Source organism: Saccoglossus kowalevskii, chromosome 2 (assembly GCF_978046115.1).
Source record: "Saccoglossus kowalevskii chromosome 2, keSacKowa6.1, whole genome shotgun sequence".
Taxonomy (NCBI): domain Eukaryota; kingdom Metazoa; phylum Hemichordata; class Enteropneusta; family Harrimaniidae; genus Saccoglossus; species Saccoglossus kowalevskii.
In genome coordinates, this window is record NC_140642.1 from 29,302,579 (window position 1) to 29,323,354 (window position 20,776).

Genomic DNA, 20,776 nt, shown 5'->3' on the forward strand with positions numbered 1-20,776 from the left:
ACATATTGTAAACTGTCAAACAAACATGAACATAGTAAAACTATTACTACCTTTTCTTATCAAATTTATTTTTAATTGAAAGGTGCACATATTGTAAACTGTCAAACAAACATGAACATAGTAAAACTATTACTACCTTTTCTTATCAAATTTATTTATAATTGAAAGGTGCACATATTGTAAACTGTCAAACAGCATGAACATAGTAAAACTATTACTACCTTTTCTTATCAAATTTATTTATAATTGAAAGGTGCACATATTGTAAACTATCAAACAAACATGAACATAGTAAAACTATTACTACCTTTCCTTATCAAATTTATTTATAATTGAAAGGTGCACATATTGTAAACTGTCAAACAGCATGAACATAGTAAAACTATTACTACCTTTCCTTATCAAATTTATTTATAATTGAAAGGTGCACATATTGTAAACTATCAAACAAACATGAACATAGTAAAACTATTACTACCTTTCCTTATCAAATTTATTTTTAATTGAAAGGTGCACATATTGTAAACTATCAAACAAACATGAACATAGTAAAACTATTACTACCTTTCTTTATTAAATTACTTCTAATTGAAAGGTGCACATATTGTAAACTGTCAAACAGCATGAACATAGTAAAACTATTACTACCTTTTCTTATCAAATTTATTTATAATTGAAAGGTGCACATATTGTAAACTATCAAACAAACATGAACATAGTAAAACTATTACTACCTTTCCTTATCAAATTTATTTATAATTGAAAGGTGCACATATTGTAAACTGTCAAACAGCATGAACATAGTAAAACTATTACTACCTTTCTTTATTAAATTACTTCTAATTGAAAAGTGCACACATTGTAAACTATCAAACAAACATGAACATAGTAAAACTATTACTACCTTTCCTTATCAAATTTATTTATAATTGAAAGGTGCACATATTGTAAACTATCAAACAAACATGAACATAGTAAAACTATTACTACCTTTCTTTATTAAATTACTTCTAATTGAAAAGTGCACATATTGTAAACTATCAAACAAACATGAACATAGTAAAACTATTACTACCTTTCCTTATCAAATTTATTTATAATTGAAAGGTGCACATATTGTAAACTATCAAACAAACATGAACATAGTAAAACTATTACTACCTTTCCTTATCAAATTTATTTATAATTGAAAGGTGCACATATTGTAAACTATCAAACAAACATGAACATAGTAAAACTATTACTACCTTTTCTTATCAAATTTATTTATAATTGAAAGGTGCACATATTGTAAACTATCAAACAAACATGAACATAGTAAAACTATTACTACCTTTCTTTATTAAATTACTTCTAATTGAAAAGTGCACATATAGTAAACTATCAAACAAACATGAACATAGTAAAACTATTACTACCTTTCCTTATCAAATTTATTTATAATTGAAAGGTGCACATATTGTAAACTATCAAACAAACATGAACATAGTAAAACTATTACTACCTTTCTTTATTAAATTACTTCTAATTGAAAAGTGCACATATAGTAAACTATCAAACAAACATGAACATAGTAAAACTATTACTACCTTTCTTTATTAAATTACTTCTAATTGAAAAGTGCACATATTGTAAACTATCAAACAAACATGAACATAGTAAAACTATTACTACCTTTCCTTATCAAATTTATTTATAATTGAAAGGTGCACATATTGTAAACTATCAAACAAACATGAACATAGTAAAACTATTACTACCTTTCTTTATTAAATTACTTCTAATTGAAAAGTGCACATATAGTAAACTATCAAACAAACATGAACATAGTAAAACTATTACTACCTTTCTTTATTAAATTACTTCTAATTGAAAAGTGCACATATTGTAAACTATCAAACAAACATGAACATAGTAAAACTATTACTACCTTTCCTTATCAAATTTATTTATAATTGAAAGGTGCACATATTGTAAACTATCAAACAAACATGAACATAGTAAAACTATTACTACCTTTCTTTATTAAATTACTTCTAATTGAAAAGTGCACATATAGTAAACTATCAAACAAACATGAACATAGTAAAACTATTACTACCTTTCTTTATTAAATTACTTCTAATTGAAAAGTGCACATATTGTAAGCTATCAAACAAACATGAACATAGTAAAACTATTACTACCTTTCCTTATCAAATTTATTTATAATTGAAAGGTGCACATATTGTAAACTATCAAACAAACATGAACATAGTAAAACTATTACTACCTTTCCTTATCAAATTTATTTATAATTGAAAGGTGCACATATTGTAAACTATCAAACAAACATGAACATAGTAAAACTATTACTACCTTTTCTTTATTAAATTACTTCTAATTGAAAAGTGCACATATTGTAAACTATCAAATTAGCTGGAACATAATGAAACTCTTGCTACCTTTCCTTACCAAATTATTTTGTAATTAAAATGTGCACATATTGTAAACTGATTTAATTTGGCTTGAAAGTAATTCTCAGGAATTCTGTGGTTCAAGAAAAACTGTGACTTTTCGTACCAGTGAATACATTTCACAGATAGTGAGTTGAACAAACATTGTGAAATTACATTGTTGTGAATGCCATCATTGCGTAAAAATTCCTAGCAATGAAAATTGAGCAATCTACAGTACAATTAACCATAAAAAAATAAAATATGAAAACAAGTTGAAATTATTCACACACTTATTATACACGACTCAATATGTGTATATGCTAAAATGTATAACACCATGCAGCAGTGACACTCACTTTAAGTTAATCAAGATTTGAGAAAAGTTAGAATTCTTTTTTTTCATTAAGCCTTCTGAAGCAGAAGAATACAGTGACACATATCATTCCCTATTTATAATGTGTACATGTGTGTACTAAAATAATTTCATTTCTTCTAAATCTATATCATCATATTTTAGAAATAAATTCAAACTCTAGTCATACTAACCTTTTCTAGTTCCCGTAGCAGTTCTTCACGTTCAGTTAACTTCCGAATACTAAGGATAATTTTATTTCGAGCTCCTTTGGTAACATTCTACAAAAAGAAGAAAGGACACTTCTGCTCAGCAATGTTGATTTAATTACTTGTCTAGACGTAATCATCAGATCATTCTCACCTACAACTATTTTTCCAGGGCAATATACAAATATGATGCTTGGAAATGAACACAAGATATAAATTTTATGAATGAACATAATTGTTAAAAAAAGAAGCATGCATTTAAAAAAAACATACACAGATTGTACAAAAAGTTGGTACACCTTTTCATAGAGCCATTCTAAAATGGTTTGGTTGGTTGGTTGGTTGTCTCAAAACATGGGTTAGGAATGCTCATTGCTGACATATGATCATTTAACAACACTTTCTTGGAGCAAAAGATAGAGGTTTCTGACAATGGATCAAAGAGTACTTACTTTAGCCTCCAAGCTCTCTTCAGTAAGTGTCATCATTTCCTCATAGGTTAATTGTTGGAAGAGTTGTGAATATTTATGGAGACGCAGACTTTTCAGCCAAGCAGGTACATCTAAACACAAGAGAAAAAGTAAATACAGTATAGTGACATTTCCAAAAGTTTATATTTACAATGATATGTCCTGTTTATGTTTGCAGTGTCCATGTTTACAATGATGTGTTATGTCCATGTTTACAATAACGTGTCACGTCCATGTTTACAATAACGTGTCACGTCCATGTTTACAATAACGTGTCACATCCATGTTTAAAATAAAGTGTTACGTCCATGTTTAAAATAACGTGTCATGTCCATGTTTACAATGATGTGTTATGTCCATGTTTACAATAATGTGTTATGTCCATGTTTACAATAATGTGTTATGTTCATGTTTACAATAACGTGTCATGTCCATGTTTAATATAATGTGTTATGTCCATGTTTACAATAACGTGTCATGTCCATGTTTAAAATAACGTGTTATGTTCATGTTTACAATGTGTTATGTCCATGTTTACAATGTGTTATGTCCATGTTTACAATAATGTCTCGTGTTTATAATTACATGTACAATGAAGTGTCCTGTATGTTTACAAAGTGACCTGCTCATGTTTACAAAGTGACCTGTTCATGTTTACAAAGTGTCATGTTTATGTTTATAATATAATATCTCACATTTACTTTACTTTTCTGTTTTACTTGCCTTTGCAAAAGATTTGCATTTCAACAGTTTTCTACCATCTATTGTAAGGTTTAGATTCAGTATCTTCAGTATATTCAGTTCATGACAGGGGAGGGGGGTCTCAAATACAAAATTGGAGGACAATATAATTGTGAACAAATATAGTGCTATAGGCCAATCAATTACATTAGAGAAGAATTACTAACAATTGTTTCTTTGAGACCTCAATATGAATTTTTCCTGCAATCACACTTTTAGCATACACAACCCAAGGCTGCCATTTGTTATGTTTTTACCATGCGTTTCTAATAGACAATGAAAGTATAATGTACTCCATTGATACCAGAGAAGTAATTAGTGTTATCTAACCAAGCCTTAAAGTGATTTCTTTGTTGCTTAGCAACACAGAAGTGATACAATATAATGGGCCCCACTGAGTAATCACTTGTCTCAAAAGTTTAAAGGGCATTTTTGTTGTCATGACAAAATGCATTCCATATTACACACAGTAAACATATCGGCACAAGTAAAATGCACTGTTTATTTGAACAAACCCATGTCCACCACAACTACCACCCAATGGATTTCAACTCTAATAGATGATTAATTATAGAAGAGCAGAAATAGTACTTTTACAGTACTTCATGAAGCATCACAGCACTTCATAAGGGCATGGTTGCTATAGTTACAATCCCCTCTCCAATGCCGACATATTTTTATACACTTGAGATGGCATGCTTAATATTCAGATGACAGCATAATATTGTCGTCGTCGTGACTGTCATTTATGCCTATGGGCAGACTACTTGAATGGATCCGGAATATTGACTGCAGCTGAAATATTTCATGCTAAATCTAAGATTATAAATTTATTTTTGTGGTTATTTTATATAGAGCATGAGATAAAGATGATACAAATAACTGAATGACGTCAATGACAATGCAGGAACACCAGCCCTTTAGTCTGATATAAAGCCGAAAATCCATACCAACGTATCTTAATATTTCAAAAAACTCTAGGCATATGCTATTACAAAACATTTTCTGATATAGTGATATCAACAAAAAATGTTAGTCAAGTTAACATTATATAATAAGTGGTTAAGGAATTATCGTAAATTCAAATGCTTTCTATGAGCATGATCACAACAATTATTTTTCCTGTATGGTTGCTATGGGCATGGTTGCTAGGAACACTCGCATCTAATCATTGATTTTAGTTAGTAGTTAAGTCGCTGGTGTCAGGATCCAAACTAAAACCGCAACCCCATAAGCAATATTCATGCCAAGTTGGATTGTTATCACATGACCAATATGCAAGTAAGTATAGAAATAAGGTTAACAAATTGATGGAGCAATTGAACTTTTAATGGTAATTGCAAATAGTGGAATCTGTCACAGGACCATACCATACCTTTCATGCCACTCCCGTCTTCTAGGAATGTATTCCTTCCATTTTCCTCAGTCAGAGTTTCTCCGCTTCCTGACGATGTGACGCTACTCTGAGGTGAGAGAGGGGCATGTTCATTGCCCCATCCGAGAAGATCTTCTGCAGACATCCATGTATCGATAGGAGGACCAGATGATGTGGGAGGGGTCAAGGAGTTGCTACGCTTATTACGCATTGGAGGAGCCAGTGAACTACCACTTGTCCCTACAAATAGTGAACAATTATGTAAAATGTGTACACACAAGTGATAGAAGAACATGCTTGGTGCATGACTATTAACTGCTTTAGATTCACAAGACAAATGCAGTGTTCCCCCCTGCATCAGTTGGCAAGATTTACACTTTTTTTTTTAATTTTGTTTTGAAAAATATAGACCCACTAGGCACTTCAGTGGCACCAGAAAATTTACAGCACAAATTATAATATCGCAATTGGCAGTGTTGTAATTTATATATGGGCGTAACCCTATTGCTTAATATCAAAGGCATATCTGTTCTTCGGGAAGCAGCCATTACAAATACCGGTAAGATAGTATCCGAGTACCAGCAGTCACCCTGGTGTTGAATTCTCAAAAACTCCGAAAAGTATTGTGGCCATGGTTAAATTACATGACATTAAACAGAAAAAATTGTGCAAGGAATTAATGTTCTCTTTTTTTAATTTGTTACTTGTATTATGTGTTCCTTCCAAAATTACTGTCCCTCAAAATTGGCCCCAATTTTTCAAACATTATGAACAACAGTGGTGCCTCCTCGGAAAATCATATGAAAATCTGAAATTAGCTGACCTATTCTTTCACCTAACCTTGTATGAACAAGGTTATTTCAGTGCTGACCTTCAAAGCTGATCACTTCTTCCGGTTGCTACTACATGCATAAATACTTTCGGAAGATATTTGTCAAGTTGACTACACAAATACACGTGGCTAGACAGTATTTCACGCTTGTGTGAGAACATAAAGAAGCAGTTACTCAGAAATCAAGTATGCTTAGGATTACATGTGGCAAATTTAGAATACATCAGTGACACATTGTACGCTTCAGCATTGTTCTCAGCACTGAGGATGCACCGAGTTGTCCGAGGATGCACCGAGTTGTCTGAGGATTCACCGAGTTGTCTGAGGATTCACCGAGTTGTCTGAGGATGCACCGAGTTGTCTGAGGATGCACCGAGTTGTCTGAGGATGCAACGAGTTGTCTGAAGATGCAACGAGTTGTCTGAGGATGCAACGAGTTGTCTGAGGATGCAACGAGTTGTCTGAGGATGCAACGAGTTGTCTGAGGATGCACTGAGGTGTCTGAGGATGCACTGAGGTGTCTGAGGATGCACTGAGGTGTCTGAGGATGCACTGAGTTGTCTGAGGATGCAGTGAGTTGCCTGAGGATGCACCGAGTTGCCTGAGGATGCACTGAGTTGTCTGAGGATGCACTGAGTTGTCTGAGGATGCACCGAGGTGTCTGAGGATGCACTGAGGTGTCTGAGGATGCACTGAGGTGTCTGAGGATGCACTGAGGTGTCTGAGGATGCACTGAGTTGTCTGAGGATGCAGTGAGTTGCCTGAGGATGCAGTGAGTTGCCTGAGGATGCACCGAGTTGCCTGAGGATGCACTGAGTTGTCTGAGGATGCACCGAGTTGTCTGAGGATGCACTGAGTTGTCTGAGGATGCACTGAGTTTGTTTGAGGATGCACCGATTTCCACTCTAATAGAGTTTGTGCATTAATTGTCCCTAAGCAACTTTATATAAAATTTTATTCAGGTACATATATCTGTAGAAAAGCTGAAAAATGGTATAAATTGCATAAAGTATTATGCAGATTAGGTAATAAATATGCAGGAATTTAAATCCAAACTAATCCAAGCATCTATGTACTAAGTTTCATTTAAATCTAGTTTTTGAGATATCTGGAAAAGATGAAAATACATGGATTATTATGAAAACTAGGCAATTAGTATCAACATATTTCAACCCAAAACTAAAAAGCTCTGCGCAATATACCAAGTTTCATCAAAATGAGTTCTTTAGATATCATTAGAGCGCATGCACACACATTGACAATCTGATTAAAATCTGATGTAGTGTACGGGCTTTAATTATTTTGGCTATAAACTTATTTTAATTTTATTAGGTTTTCAAGACACATGTCTTGGAAACCTATTGTAATCGTTATGTTTTTTATTATTATTCCGCCAGATTTTTCGCTAAGCGCCATTCGAACACCGTTGCACATATCTTGAAAATGTTTGCACATGTTTGTAAAGTTTGATGAGATCTAGTGCATATCCTAAGATGACGCATATAGGTCACGTGGTACGGCGGCCATTTTGAATTTAAGACGAAAAATGGCATGCTCATTTAAACACCTTTCTGAGGGTCTAGGAGTCTCAAACTTTCGCTTAAAAGAAGCATTGGCCTTAGAGCTACGTATTTCATGAAAAAAAAGTTGAACGGTCATGTGACTTTTTTTTTTAGAATTTTCTGAAATATTGTTTTGCATCTCATTTGCATAATTTTGATCGTATCAAAATTCTACGCCATAATTTTGAAGAACATCATACATACTACAGATTAATCAAAGAATCATGAAAGTGCGACCAGTAGTTTTGGAGCAGTTGATTTATGAATATTTTTCACATTTTATATAAAATAGTCAGCAATGATGCATTATGGGAAAGGGGGGAGGGCCCATATACGATACACATTGAATTGACATATATTGAGAACTATTGTATATACAAACATGGAACTAACGCTATATTGAAGACATTGGACAAGAGGATTGACCAAAATATTGGATGACCATATATGGTCATGCAACTCATTAAATATGCATGTCTTTAATATCTCAGGCACTATTACAAGTACAAACATGCAACCAATGCTATATTGAAGACATTGGACGAGAGAATTGACCAACATATTCGATGACCATATATGGTCATAGAACTCATTGAATATGCATGTCTCTAATATCTCTTGCACTATTGCAAGTACAAACATGGAACCAACGCTATATTGTAGATATTGAACAAGAGAATTGACCAACATAGTTGATGACCATATATGGTCATAGAACTCATTAAATATGCATATCCATAATATCTCGAGCACTTTTAAAGATAGAGACATGTACCCAAACCTATATTGAAGACATTGGACAAGAAAATTGACCAACATATTCGATGACCATGTATGGTCATAGAACTCATTAAATATGCATGTCTCTAATATCTCAGGCACTATTGCAAGTAGGAACATGGTACCAATGCTATATTGAAGACATTTGACTAAAGGATTGACCAACATATTCGATGACCATGTATGGTCATAGAACTCATTAAATATGCATGTCTCTAATATCTTAGGCACTGTTGCAAGTAGGAACATTGAACCAATGCTATATTGAAGACATTGGACATGAGAATTGACAAACATACCCGATGACTATATATGGTCATGGAACTCATTAAATATGCATGGCTGTAATATCTCGGACACTATCACATATACAAACATGGAACCAACGTTAATTTTCAGGGCTATTGCAAACAGTCATACATGGCCATGCATTGCATGTGACTTGGCCATGTGCCATGGTCTTGAAAACCGGTCATTGCTGCTATGCAGCTATATTTTTTTATTACTTTTGTTATTAATGCCTTTTTATTTTATTATTTTACTTTGATTTTGATTTTTTGTAATTCCGCCCTACATACATCTGAGCCGATGCCTATGTAACGAGATTTCAACGAGACCCACTGTCGACGATTTTAGTCAACGAATCACAGACCTTCTTCTATAGCGCATATGATGACGTCACCGGGCAGAGTCAGGTGGCAAACACACTCAAATAAAATGGCGGATTATACCGACGTTAGCGACCGAGAAGAACACGGCTTTTCGGTAAGTTTATCATTGTCAAATGCAACGAAAGTCATTTTTTTATGTTTATATTGTGGTTCGTGTTTAGATCGTTATTTTGCGTAGTTATTCTGGGAGTGACGATTTTGTTTCCACCAGTTCGACCGAACACCGGTGTCTTTTTCCAGTCGCTTGCCCTGGAGGCGGGTGATGTTTTGTTGACGTTCGGTTCAAAACCGTCTACGGTATTGAAGCCGTAGCTGTAAATATTCATCAAAATGTATCAACATTTTGTACATTATACAATAACTCTTTATTAAAGTAATTGAGCTAATTTGGACTGGAATAAAATATTTTTTATTTGGAACACATGGCAATTGATCAGGAAATATGTTTTTGCTCCAATTTTCTGCGTCGATGCCGTGGGCCGGTGACCGTTATACAATTTAAAATTTGCATTGTTTACTATAGCTGTTTACAGTGTTCTAATCATTACGATTTACTTATTTTTTTGCTTCCGTTCTAGATAATTATGCTCAGTGTTTGATGTAAAATTGAAGCGATGACTGAATAAACGAACCTTGGCTGGCGAAGATGTATCAGGAAGTGTACACATTTGTTGGAAGTGAACAAAATATTCAATGTAATGAAAACAATTGTAAAATGCTGTGGAATTTCTTTTGTAAATAAAAATATACTAGCAATTTTCTATTAATTGTTTATTCAAGTGGGCAAAATATAATGTACAGAAAGATTGCCCGTAGAGTATCGCTACACTGAAAAGTAAGCAACCAACAGCCTGTATAAAAGGGGGCCTGTGATTGGCTGTTACTTACGCGAGATTTGAACGGGACTTACGTAGGCGTCGGATCAGATGTATGTAGGGCGGAATTTTAAAAAAATCACAAAATCAAAATCAACGTAAAATAATAAAATAAAAAGGCATTAATAACAAAAGTAATAAAACATAAAATTAAAATAAGTTTATAGCCAAAATAATTAAAGCCCGTACACTACATCAGATTTTAATCAGATTGACACATTGATTGCATTGCGCTCATTGATTGGCTAGTTGGATTCAACTGCAATTGCAATTTATGAATAGTTATAAAAATGTAGAAAAATGCAATTTATGAATATTTATAAAAATGTAGAAAATGGATTTGCTATGTCGACAGTACTGTTGCAAGTAGTTTTCATATAATGCAAGGCTAGTTTAAGGTGAATGTGAAGCTATAACTATAATTATTTTAAAAATAAACAATTAGTAATTTCAATTTAACCTACCTCCTTGATTTGATAACTGTGTAGCCATATTCATAGCTGGCGGTGCTGACAAGGTAAGCTGCACTGGTGGATGTGATCTCACTCCACCATTTGTATCACCACTACCATGGTTACCAGCCACCAAGGTGATAGTGGGTTGCTCGCTACTATCATTTGGCCCCAGGCCAGATTCCCCAAAACTTGTTTGGCTCTTCCAGCCATTCAGCTTACTTCCATGCAAGAAATGCTGAAAGTTGTTGTGTTCAAAACTGTTTGCTTGAAGTCCAGGTGGGATCGTGACCCCTGCTGTGGGGTCGGAAGACAAATTCCTAAGCTGGGGATGGTACGCGTAACTACTCGTGCACTCGTCCAGGTGGGTCAACCACTGAGTGAGTGAAGTACGTTCCTCATTATTCAAAGCAGGATGAATGACGGAATAAGACAGCAATTGTCGGCTCTCATCCAGGTGAATTCCATTCTGAATGGAATGATGTAGAATCTTGGGAATCAATTTCAGATATTCATTTTTGGCATCAGCATTACCAGGATGTAATAAAGGTAGATGTCCCAGTAACTGGGCAACAGCAGTTTCTTTGCTCTCATTGCACAAACCACTCACATAACCTAGAATGGTCAAAAATATATAACATGGATTATTCCATACATGGATATGTGAGTAATGGAACATGCCTACAATAATGATATTATAATTGTGCTCTATTATAATAAAGTACTGTGTACATTTGCAGTAAATATTTTGTTTTGATTTTCTTCAATCTCATTTTTTTTTATAGTTCTATATCAAAATGCTGAGATTTCAGTGGAGAACATGGTATTTAGATACAATGTACTATTAGTTATCATTAAATGTGTACAGCACATTGTTAAGCATGGAAATATCAAAATACAGTATTCCATTTGTTGGATTCCACTTGATGTTTTTACACCACTACAATGCAATGACTTTTGTATATCTTGATTTAATATTCGATGTTACACACAACGTGATGTGTTACATGGTTTATAAGCCTTTTCAATTTGGTGTTAAAAACAATCAAAGAACTATAATAGATTATTCAATTAATTGGCATCACATAATATAATTAGTTGGGATTTGTCATTCTAGAAGCTGAAATGGGGTACATGGTCAGCATCAATACACCCTCGGTTCTATATTATAACTATTCTACGTGCATTAACCTCAAGCAGATCTAGTCTGTGGTAAATTACACACGAGAAGCCACTTGTCAGGGTATTTTAGATCACGGCACTCTCAGGCCTTTGAAGCGTCAGAATTGACAAAGCATCCTATTTTCACCTCAATTCTCTGAGGAGTTATCAAAACAAACACCATCCATCAGGTCATCCACTCTGTATGCAAAACAGTTCCTTGTGTTCTACATCTACAGCCAGCAATGTCACCTTGACAAATTGATGACAAGGCAAACATCAATGCCACTTCAACATGCCACAAACAGGAAGTAATCAAAAGTAATGACAAAATATCATATATTAAGCCATTGAATTCTCTGGCAATTTTGGTCAATATTTGAAATCATGAACATGAGACAGCAAAGGGTTCATACACCTGAATAAAATTCCACAGTTATCCAGGACTTTTTTTTTCTTAGTTTTTCATCACAGAATTAATTATTTCCTGTTTTTTTTTTATCAACTATAGCAGCCCATGCAGACAGACGCACAGATGGAACCTGTGATTGAGGATAACAATGGCTATTGCTGGTTTCAATGAAAATATAAGGAGTCAAAGCTCCACCAGAGTAAGGCCTAGGAATTGACATACTTGACATACCAAGTAAAGTATAAGACATATTTGCAGTAATTACTCAAAATATATATTAATATACATTGAAACTCAACATGATTATACTTTGATCACACTGAATCTAAAGGGTTATATCCAGGTTGAATATTCATTATCTTGAGTGTTTTTCATTTCTACATACATACTGAAGCTTCAAACACACCCAAGAGATGAAAAGAAACATTATCAGATTAACTATGAATCTATACCGTTGTAAAGTTTTATACATGTTGCATATATGCCTAATCACTATGAGTGAATCACACGGAGGTTCAATTCCAGAACAGAATTTAGGCACTGTACTGTTAACAACTTAATTACTTAGGAAACCAGAGTTGATACACAAAATTGAATGAAAGGCAATAAAATAGAGACTGATTTGCTAAACTGGTTGTATTTTCTCTTACACAAAACTGTGCACCGGTATGTAAAAACAATGGAATGTTGATTGTGGTATAGAATAACAGTTTACTTTTGATATTAACAGTGTCATGATATAAAGACATAATTCAATGTACAGAAGTACAGTTGAAAGCATCTGGAATTTATACAAGTGTCTTGCATTATAATCATTATCACATGTATGGTCATCAAAGAAAAAAAACTACATGCAGAGAAACACAGAAAACTAAAAACTACAAGGTTCCAAAACAAAATAAATCTATCCCCTGAATCATTAGCATCATCAATTCAAATTGTTGAAAATCGAGTTTATAAGTTAGTTAATTCTCTATCAGTTACAGTACAATAAGCCACATGATACATCACAGATTGTTCTGTTAATAGCAATAAGCATTCTATGATACACAAAAACGATGTGCCAACCTTCTCACCTTTACAATATCCACAATTCATATGGAGTACATTCAGCAAAAATGATGGTTATCTTTCATACTCATTAGTTTATTTTGACAATAAGTTAGCCATAGATTAAATCAACACTGTCATGTTAACACAATGACTACAGAATTATTATTCCATACATTATTGGTGTACTTTGATGCTACCGCAGTATTCAAGTTTTATACAATCTCACAGTACATTGGGCACATCCACCCCCACTCTTCATCAAAAAACATGTCTCACTCACACTGCAACAGAAAATTAGAAGAAAGAAAAATCTTCAACAGCTGAAAAAAAAAAAAATTTTAAGTCAGCAATCGCAACATGTATACAGCAAACATGTGTTAACTTGCCAACAAAAAAATAAAAACAAAAACACTATATTTAAACAATCACAAGTCTGGTAATTATAAAAAATACCATACATATATGAAAAACAAAAGTAGCATGCAGGAAATCACCAGATGCGAATACTAAAAAAAATACAAATTAATCACAAACTAGATGGAATGGAACTGATTGCCTCGAACCACTATCTAATATTCTAGTCACAATGTTAATTTCACAATTTTATGAGCTTTACTAGTCTTCCTGTCAGATCAACAAGGTGGAAATATCACTTTCCATTAAGATTCCTGCAGCCTGGATGATTTCATCAAAACCCCTACAATGAAACTATTAAAGATAAGAGTCTGATTGGAAAAAAATGATTGATGCTTTTCCAAACTGAAACTGTTATTATTTTTTATATATATACATGTATACTGTATTTTTCCTTATTCCACGTAGGCAAATGTGAAGTTATTGACAAGCAATTGTAGGATCACAAAGTACAAGTGTGCATGAAAGAAAAAATATTAACCATTTGGATGTCAATATTTTCCTCACCGAACTGTTATTTTTCTTTTTTAATTTTGAACAAAATGAATGTAAGTGTCCATTGCCTATACAGACTTTGATCAAAATTGTTGAAAACTAAATTTTGAAAAACAGTACGAGGTTAACTGGCTTATTTGTGAAAGATGACAAAAAATGACTATGTTAAAAGGATTTAAAAGGCCAACCCCTGGGACATATATCCCACAATTCTAACATTAACTGAAAAGTGCATCTGGAAAAAATCGTAATTGAGCAAAATTCTCAAGAAGATAGTTTTTCTCTACATTAAACTAAAAACATACTTTTGCAACAAGTACTTATTCAAGTGATTATAATTCCTGTTTTTAGTCATGAGAAATATCTATGAAATGGTGTGACAGATTATAATATACAAATTATACATGTACATGTATGTCGGTTGTTAATTCCGGGTTTTTAAATTGCTGTGCCAATTTACTCATCTATCAACCATCTCATGAAACATCTTGTAAACATAAATACAGCCAATCCAAAACGCAATGATTTTAAATTACCAACAAAACAAACTCTCACATGACCATCGATCTTTAAACTTTTGAACGGCATATTTTTCAGCCCAAATTCTGATACAGCTACATTTAAGTTTTTAGTAATTGTGGACCAATTAGACATAATTTCTCATGAGCAACAGGTCTTTATAAACATTTTTTTTTTTGTAAAATGGCCTATAAGTTGACGTTGGGATCAATGGAAGGTGGTTGTTGCATAATCTGCTTTCTCAGCTAAATGTGACATTTGTTGACACAATAGGGTTGTGATTACCTTCGTCCTTAATATAGAAGACATACATTTAAATCCAACAATTATATCATTTGCCCCATAGCAACAAAAGCAGTATTAAATACACATGTATGTCAATAAGTCATATTGCCTTTTTTTTTAACAATCACTACTTGAATACTAATTTACAGCTTGCAAAGATGAAATTGCTTGTGATCAATCCCAATAATAATGCCATTGACACATATGCGCTCATGTATGTTACAAATGTAACAGCTGCATACAAAGTTATATCAGATCTAAAGAGGAACTTGTTTTTGGTCACAACAAATATACTGTGCAACTTGCATAGACAAGGATGTCGATTTTTATTTAAATAAGGAAACTTATACATACATGTTCTTATGAAAATTAGAAATGTCAGTCCTACATCTTGAGGTCAAAATATGAATAGAAATAGCAAATTTACATATAAACAGGATTGAAATACTTTATCACAATGGCATCTACATTTCTTTCGTCTTGGTAGCCTTTTAGAAAAACAGGGCTTCAGTTTTCAAGACAATGATGTAGTACCCGCTGGAATTAGGGAGAAAATTATTCATGCCAAAAATAAAGTAATATGGACCAAAAGCTTTAATAATTTTAAATAATTGGGTGGTTTAGTGTCAACTAGATGTATTAAATAAATGACTCTTCCAAAATCATGATACATGTATATGGTCATAAATTAAACAGGATATGCTATTCATGCATTTTTTGTATCCAAACTGAATTTCATTTGTCCAGGCTTATGTACAGAGATATAAAACATGAAACAAATCATCATGGACATGAATCGCAACATGTATAACAAACATGTTTGTATCAAATTTGAAAACCTGTCCAAGACACCACGTTTTCAAAAAAACAAGATGGATGCAAGTCGGTCATCTTTGATTTGTTCATGGAACAAACTGACATGGACAATATGTATGATGTATATGATTGAAAATTGTCTAAGCCTTTGAAACAGTATGTACGGTATAGGAGATAATAGTATGGTCAAAAAGCAAGATGGTCGCCAGTCAGTGATCTTTGATCTAATTGTAAAACAAATTGTCACGGACATGTAATCTGAAATGAATCACCATAGACATGTCTCGTAATATGTATAATGTATGTACCAAATTTTAACAAAAACTGACCAAGCATGCATAAGATACCACATTTTCTTGGATTGAATTAGTAAATCACTGCATGTGCATTTGTCCCAGATAAAGTACAAGGCACATGCAAAGAATGAACAGATTTGGTCCACAGAGTTCTGAAACATGACTCAGGACGAATGGACAGATTAAGTCCCCAGGACTAAAAAATTTTTTAAAATGACAAACTAAAATCGGGTAGGAAATATATAACTGCTCAGAAGGACTAGGGAAGGCTGTGTTTCAATAATGTACAGACTGAACTGTGTGTGAGGACTTAGCAGGTGTTTTTGTCTGATAGTTGGATGTAAAGTCACTGCTTTAGATATAAAGTGCATACATTTTGCATTAATACTCAAATCAACTTTTTTTATAACTACATGTATTTCTGCATTTTTTAAAAAAGTGAAAATATGCTCAATTGGTATGAAATTGATAACAAAATTATAGAAAAATACATATAAATGTTTTACCAATAATTTACAAGTTAAACTACTAGTAGGTCCAAATCTTAGCAATACTACCTAAACAAGTCATTGAAAATGACACAGTCCCCGTTAAGTTCTCTTTGTGCTCGTCATATTAAAGCAGAGGGGTTGTCACAAGCGTGTCCTTGAAACTTGAGTTCCAAATGGCGTATACAACAGATTGTTTATTTACATCAAAACACGTGTTTCGTGTCAAAGTAATATGGCCAAAATAAAAACAGCCGTTATTCAGCCATCTTTGATCTGATTATGAAACACACTGATATGTATGATGTATGTGCCAAATACGAATGAAAATGGTACATAAATTGTGGAAATATAGTAGTAAGGCCAAAAAGTCAGATGGCTGTCCATCGACCATCCTTTGAAACAAATTGTCATGGACATGCATCCTAACATGTATAAAGTACATGTATGTGCCAAATTTGAATGAAAACTGACAGAGCACGTCCAAGATACCGCATAAAAAAACAAAAACAAGATGCCTGCCAGTCGACCATCTTTGATCCAATTGCGAAATAAATCGTCATGGACATGTATCCTAACATGTATAATCTATGTACCAAGTTTGAATGAAACTGACAAAGCATGTCCAAAATACAACATTTTCAAAAAACAAGATGGCTGCCAGTCGGCCATTTTGAATCGAATTGCTAAACCACTGCAAGTGCATATGTCCCACATAAAGTACTAGGCACATGCAAAGAATGAACGGAATCGGTCCAAGGGATTCTGAGATATGACTCCGGATGGACGCACGGACACACGGACGCACAGACGGATGGAGACCGAATTATAAAGCCACATAACCTATGTGTTAAATCCACTGCCAGTATAAACAAAGCATGGAAAATCACCCACAATCCAACAGTGTAACTAGCAATAACATTCTGTAGAGTATGAAGAGTGTGACAGTACTGCAAATAATTTATGTTGGACAGAGTTGTTGGATAAAAACACCAAATTCAATTAAAACATGGATATTCATGAAAACAAAGACCGTACTTCCCCGAGCATTAGCTCTTCCCCAAGCATAAGCCCCTCCCTGAGTATAAGCCCACCCCTCTATTCATGAAAACAAATACCGGACTTCCCCGAGCATTAGCTCTTCCCCAAGCATAAGCCCCTCCCTGAGTATAAGCCCACCCCTCTATTCATGAAAACAAATACCGGACTTCCCTGAGCATTAGCTCTTCCCCAAGCATAAGCCCCTCCCTGAGTATAAGCCCACCCCTCTATTCATGAAAACAAATACCGGACTTCCCTGAGCATTAGCTCTTCCCCAAGCATAAGCCCCTCCCTGAGTATAAGCCCACCCCTCTATTCATGAAAACAAATACCGTACTTCCCAGAGCATTAGCTCTTCCCCAAGCATAAGCCCCTCCCTGAGTATAAGCCCACCCCTCTATTCATGAAAACAAATACCGGACTTCCCTGAGCATTAGCTCTTCCCCAAGCATAAGCCCCTCCCTGAGTATAAGCCCACCCCTCTATTCATGAAAACAAATACCGGACTTCCCTGAGCATTAGCTCTTCCCCAAGCATGAGCCCCTCCCTGAGTATAAGCCCCTCCCTGAGTATAAGCCCCTCCCTGAGTATAAGCCCACCCCTCTATTCATGAAAACAAATACCGGGTAACGTAGCAGTAAATAACAAATTCTTTTTTGTGAAGTCAACAAGCTTACAACTTGGCTTTGACCAATCCTTGATCAACATACAAGCTGGCACCAACAATACCGATAAGCTTTTCAATACATATACATGTATAATCCAGCATTAATTTTCGACCTTGAATTTGCTAAGGGCAATAGGAAACCAATACATTGACACACATCAGTCCAATGGTGATGTATTAACACACAAATCACTGCACAAGTGGGTAGCCATACATACAATAACAGGATATAGGGACAAATTAAAAAAACTGTGTTTCCATGGTAATATATTATAGAAAGCATAATCATATGGATTGGAATGAATCACTTTTTTTTTAATCTACAATAGGTATTACTGTATTAAAAAATGATATTTTTATGAGGGTTACATTTTATTTTATCATAGTTGTTGTGTAAGATTACATCATTTATTTTAACAGCACCCCTACTGTTCATCAACAGTAGGAGTGCCGCAGCCACAGTCATTCACTATTATTACCAAACGCTTCAGCGTGGTATTAAGAGTTTGTTTTCAGGGGTGGGTGATACCAAGGTGGGAAATGGATGCACATATGGGGTTAATTCCTTGAATTGCAATATAGAGGGTTCAGGCTGAAATACAATATATAGTGTTTTCATGTTTCGTCTGATATTTCTGTGGTATTCAGCTGCTGTAAGTAATGCACGATTTGTTCCGAAATTCAGTATATTGTGTGTATTCCAGGGTTATTCGTTTTTTGCTGAAAACACCCCTATTTTTTTAGTGGCAGAGTCGAATAGTCTCACTCCCACTAGGAAATCTGCATTGTTGCTTGAATGTGAGTTAATTAAACACATTTTCCAGACCGGCGAAAGAGTATACAACAGCCAATTTTAACAGCCTGTCACGTGATTTTAGTCTGAATGTCAACATGAAGAGGCTAGTCCATTTTACGCAGGAGTAATTGGGAGTAGAATATGTGAGGGATAGTATCAACAGAGATGTGTATAGTGAAAAGTAATATCTATCCTTCATTTGCATCTCTGAACATTTCTGTTTTAGTATATTGGTTTGAAAATGTTGAACTTGCATGATTTGCAATGTGTTTTTTTAATGGGACTCCCCCATTGATCGAATCCCGGGTTTGAACGAGAACGACACACCACGTGATTCGTTTGAATACAATGCTGATGGCAAACATGCCGTGTTACTGCAGTACTGCACTGACGGGATGACTTACTGGTACTGCATGCTACAACTTCGCTTGTGATGTTGCTTGTTAGCCATGGATTACATGAATCTTGATTACCAGTCAAATGTTGCTCATTTGACCTTGGTAATCTTTATTTGGAACTGAGTAACTTCCTGGTACTTCGTACTATGATAAAAATCAGTCAACATACATCAAGTTCTCTCAATCGTAGTATTCCATGTGATGTACACCTAATATGCCAAAAATGTTGCTGAACGATTTGAACTGAATAAAAATAGCAGACGAAAATTTGTTTACAAAATAAAAATACTTCGGTTGCCAATGAAAACCGGTAAAAAACAAGCAATATGTTTTCGGCTGTTATCATGGAAGGGACATGAACGTGAAGCTAACGTCTGTTTATAACTAAAACCGGGCACCTTATACGAGGTTCGCAAAATAACATGGCAGTCATTAGAAGTCACTTTATTTTATTGTTAGGACGTATTCAGCCGTTAAATGTATTATTTCCAACCGTTTTGCGATAGTATTTTCTAGATTGGAGGCAGCATTTACATTTTATTCAAAGTTCAAAGCTGCGTTGGGATTCCGTTGACAGTGGTAACAATGTCGGCGCCGGTGATCTCTTACCAGTGCGCAACGTAGCCACAATAAAAGGCATGATCATTTGGGCACTGCTATTACAAGACTTTGGCTGTTGCCATGGTAGCGGTGGGTCAGGATTGTTTTTCCAATTAGTGATGGTACGACCTGCCTGTCAAGTATGAACCGTGACAAAATCAGCCAAGCCAAAAAAAAATCACAGAAGAGTTAAAAAGCCATTCCTGCTGAACAGTTACTCTAACTTCGGGGTCAACTTTCTCATTAATGAAAACAGATATCAAAATTTCAAATAGTAACTTTTTGCCCACACTCAAGCCGAGTACAATGAGCTATTTCTGAGGTGTTGTATCACAGGGAGTTGGACAAACTTATGTATTTTAATAAATTATTGAATAATAAAATGTTATATAACTTTTCTTTTACCCCTCTCCCCTTCCTGGTATCTATTTCAAGTATTTTTGTCAGGTTCAAATCGTTCACCAGCATTTTTGGCATGTTAGATGTACATCACATAGAATACTAGGATTGGGAGAACTTAATGTTTGTTGACCACCTGGAATCTGAGTTTTATAAATCTTGAAGGGCTCTCGGAAGAT

General features: G+C 34.3%; 1 protein-coding gene across 1 annotated transcript in view; it reads right to left on the minus strand.

Annotated features, from left to right (window-relative positions):
* Positions 1-20,776, minus strand: part of LOC100368227 (protein Smaug homolog 1-like) — a 72,807-nt gene that overhangs the window by 12,206 nt on the left and 39,825 nt on the right. Inside the window, exons 2-5 of the mRNA XM_006816992.3 lie at positions 10,770-11,372; positions 5,586-5,825; positions 3,452-3,561; positions 2,985-3,071 (exon numbers count right to left, since the gene is read on the minus strand). Coding sequence (XP_006817055.1) covers positions 2,985-3,071; positions 3,452-3,561; positions 5,586-5,825; positions 10,770-11,372 — 1,040 coding nt within the window. The remainder of the gene's footprint in view (positions 1-2,984; positions 3,072-3,451; positions 3,562-5,585; positions 5,826-10,769; positions 11,373-20,776) is intronic.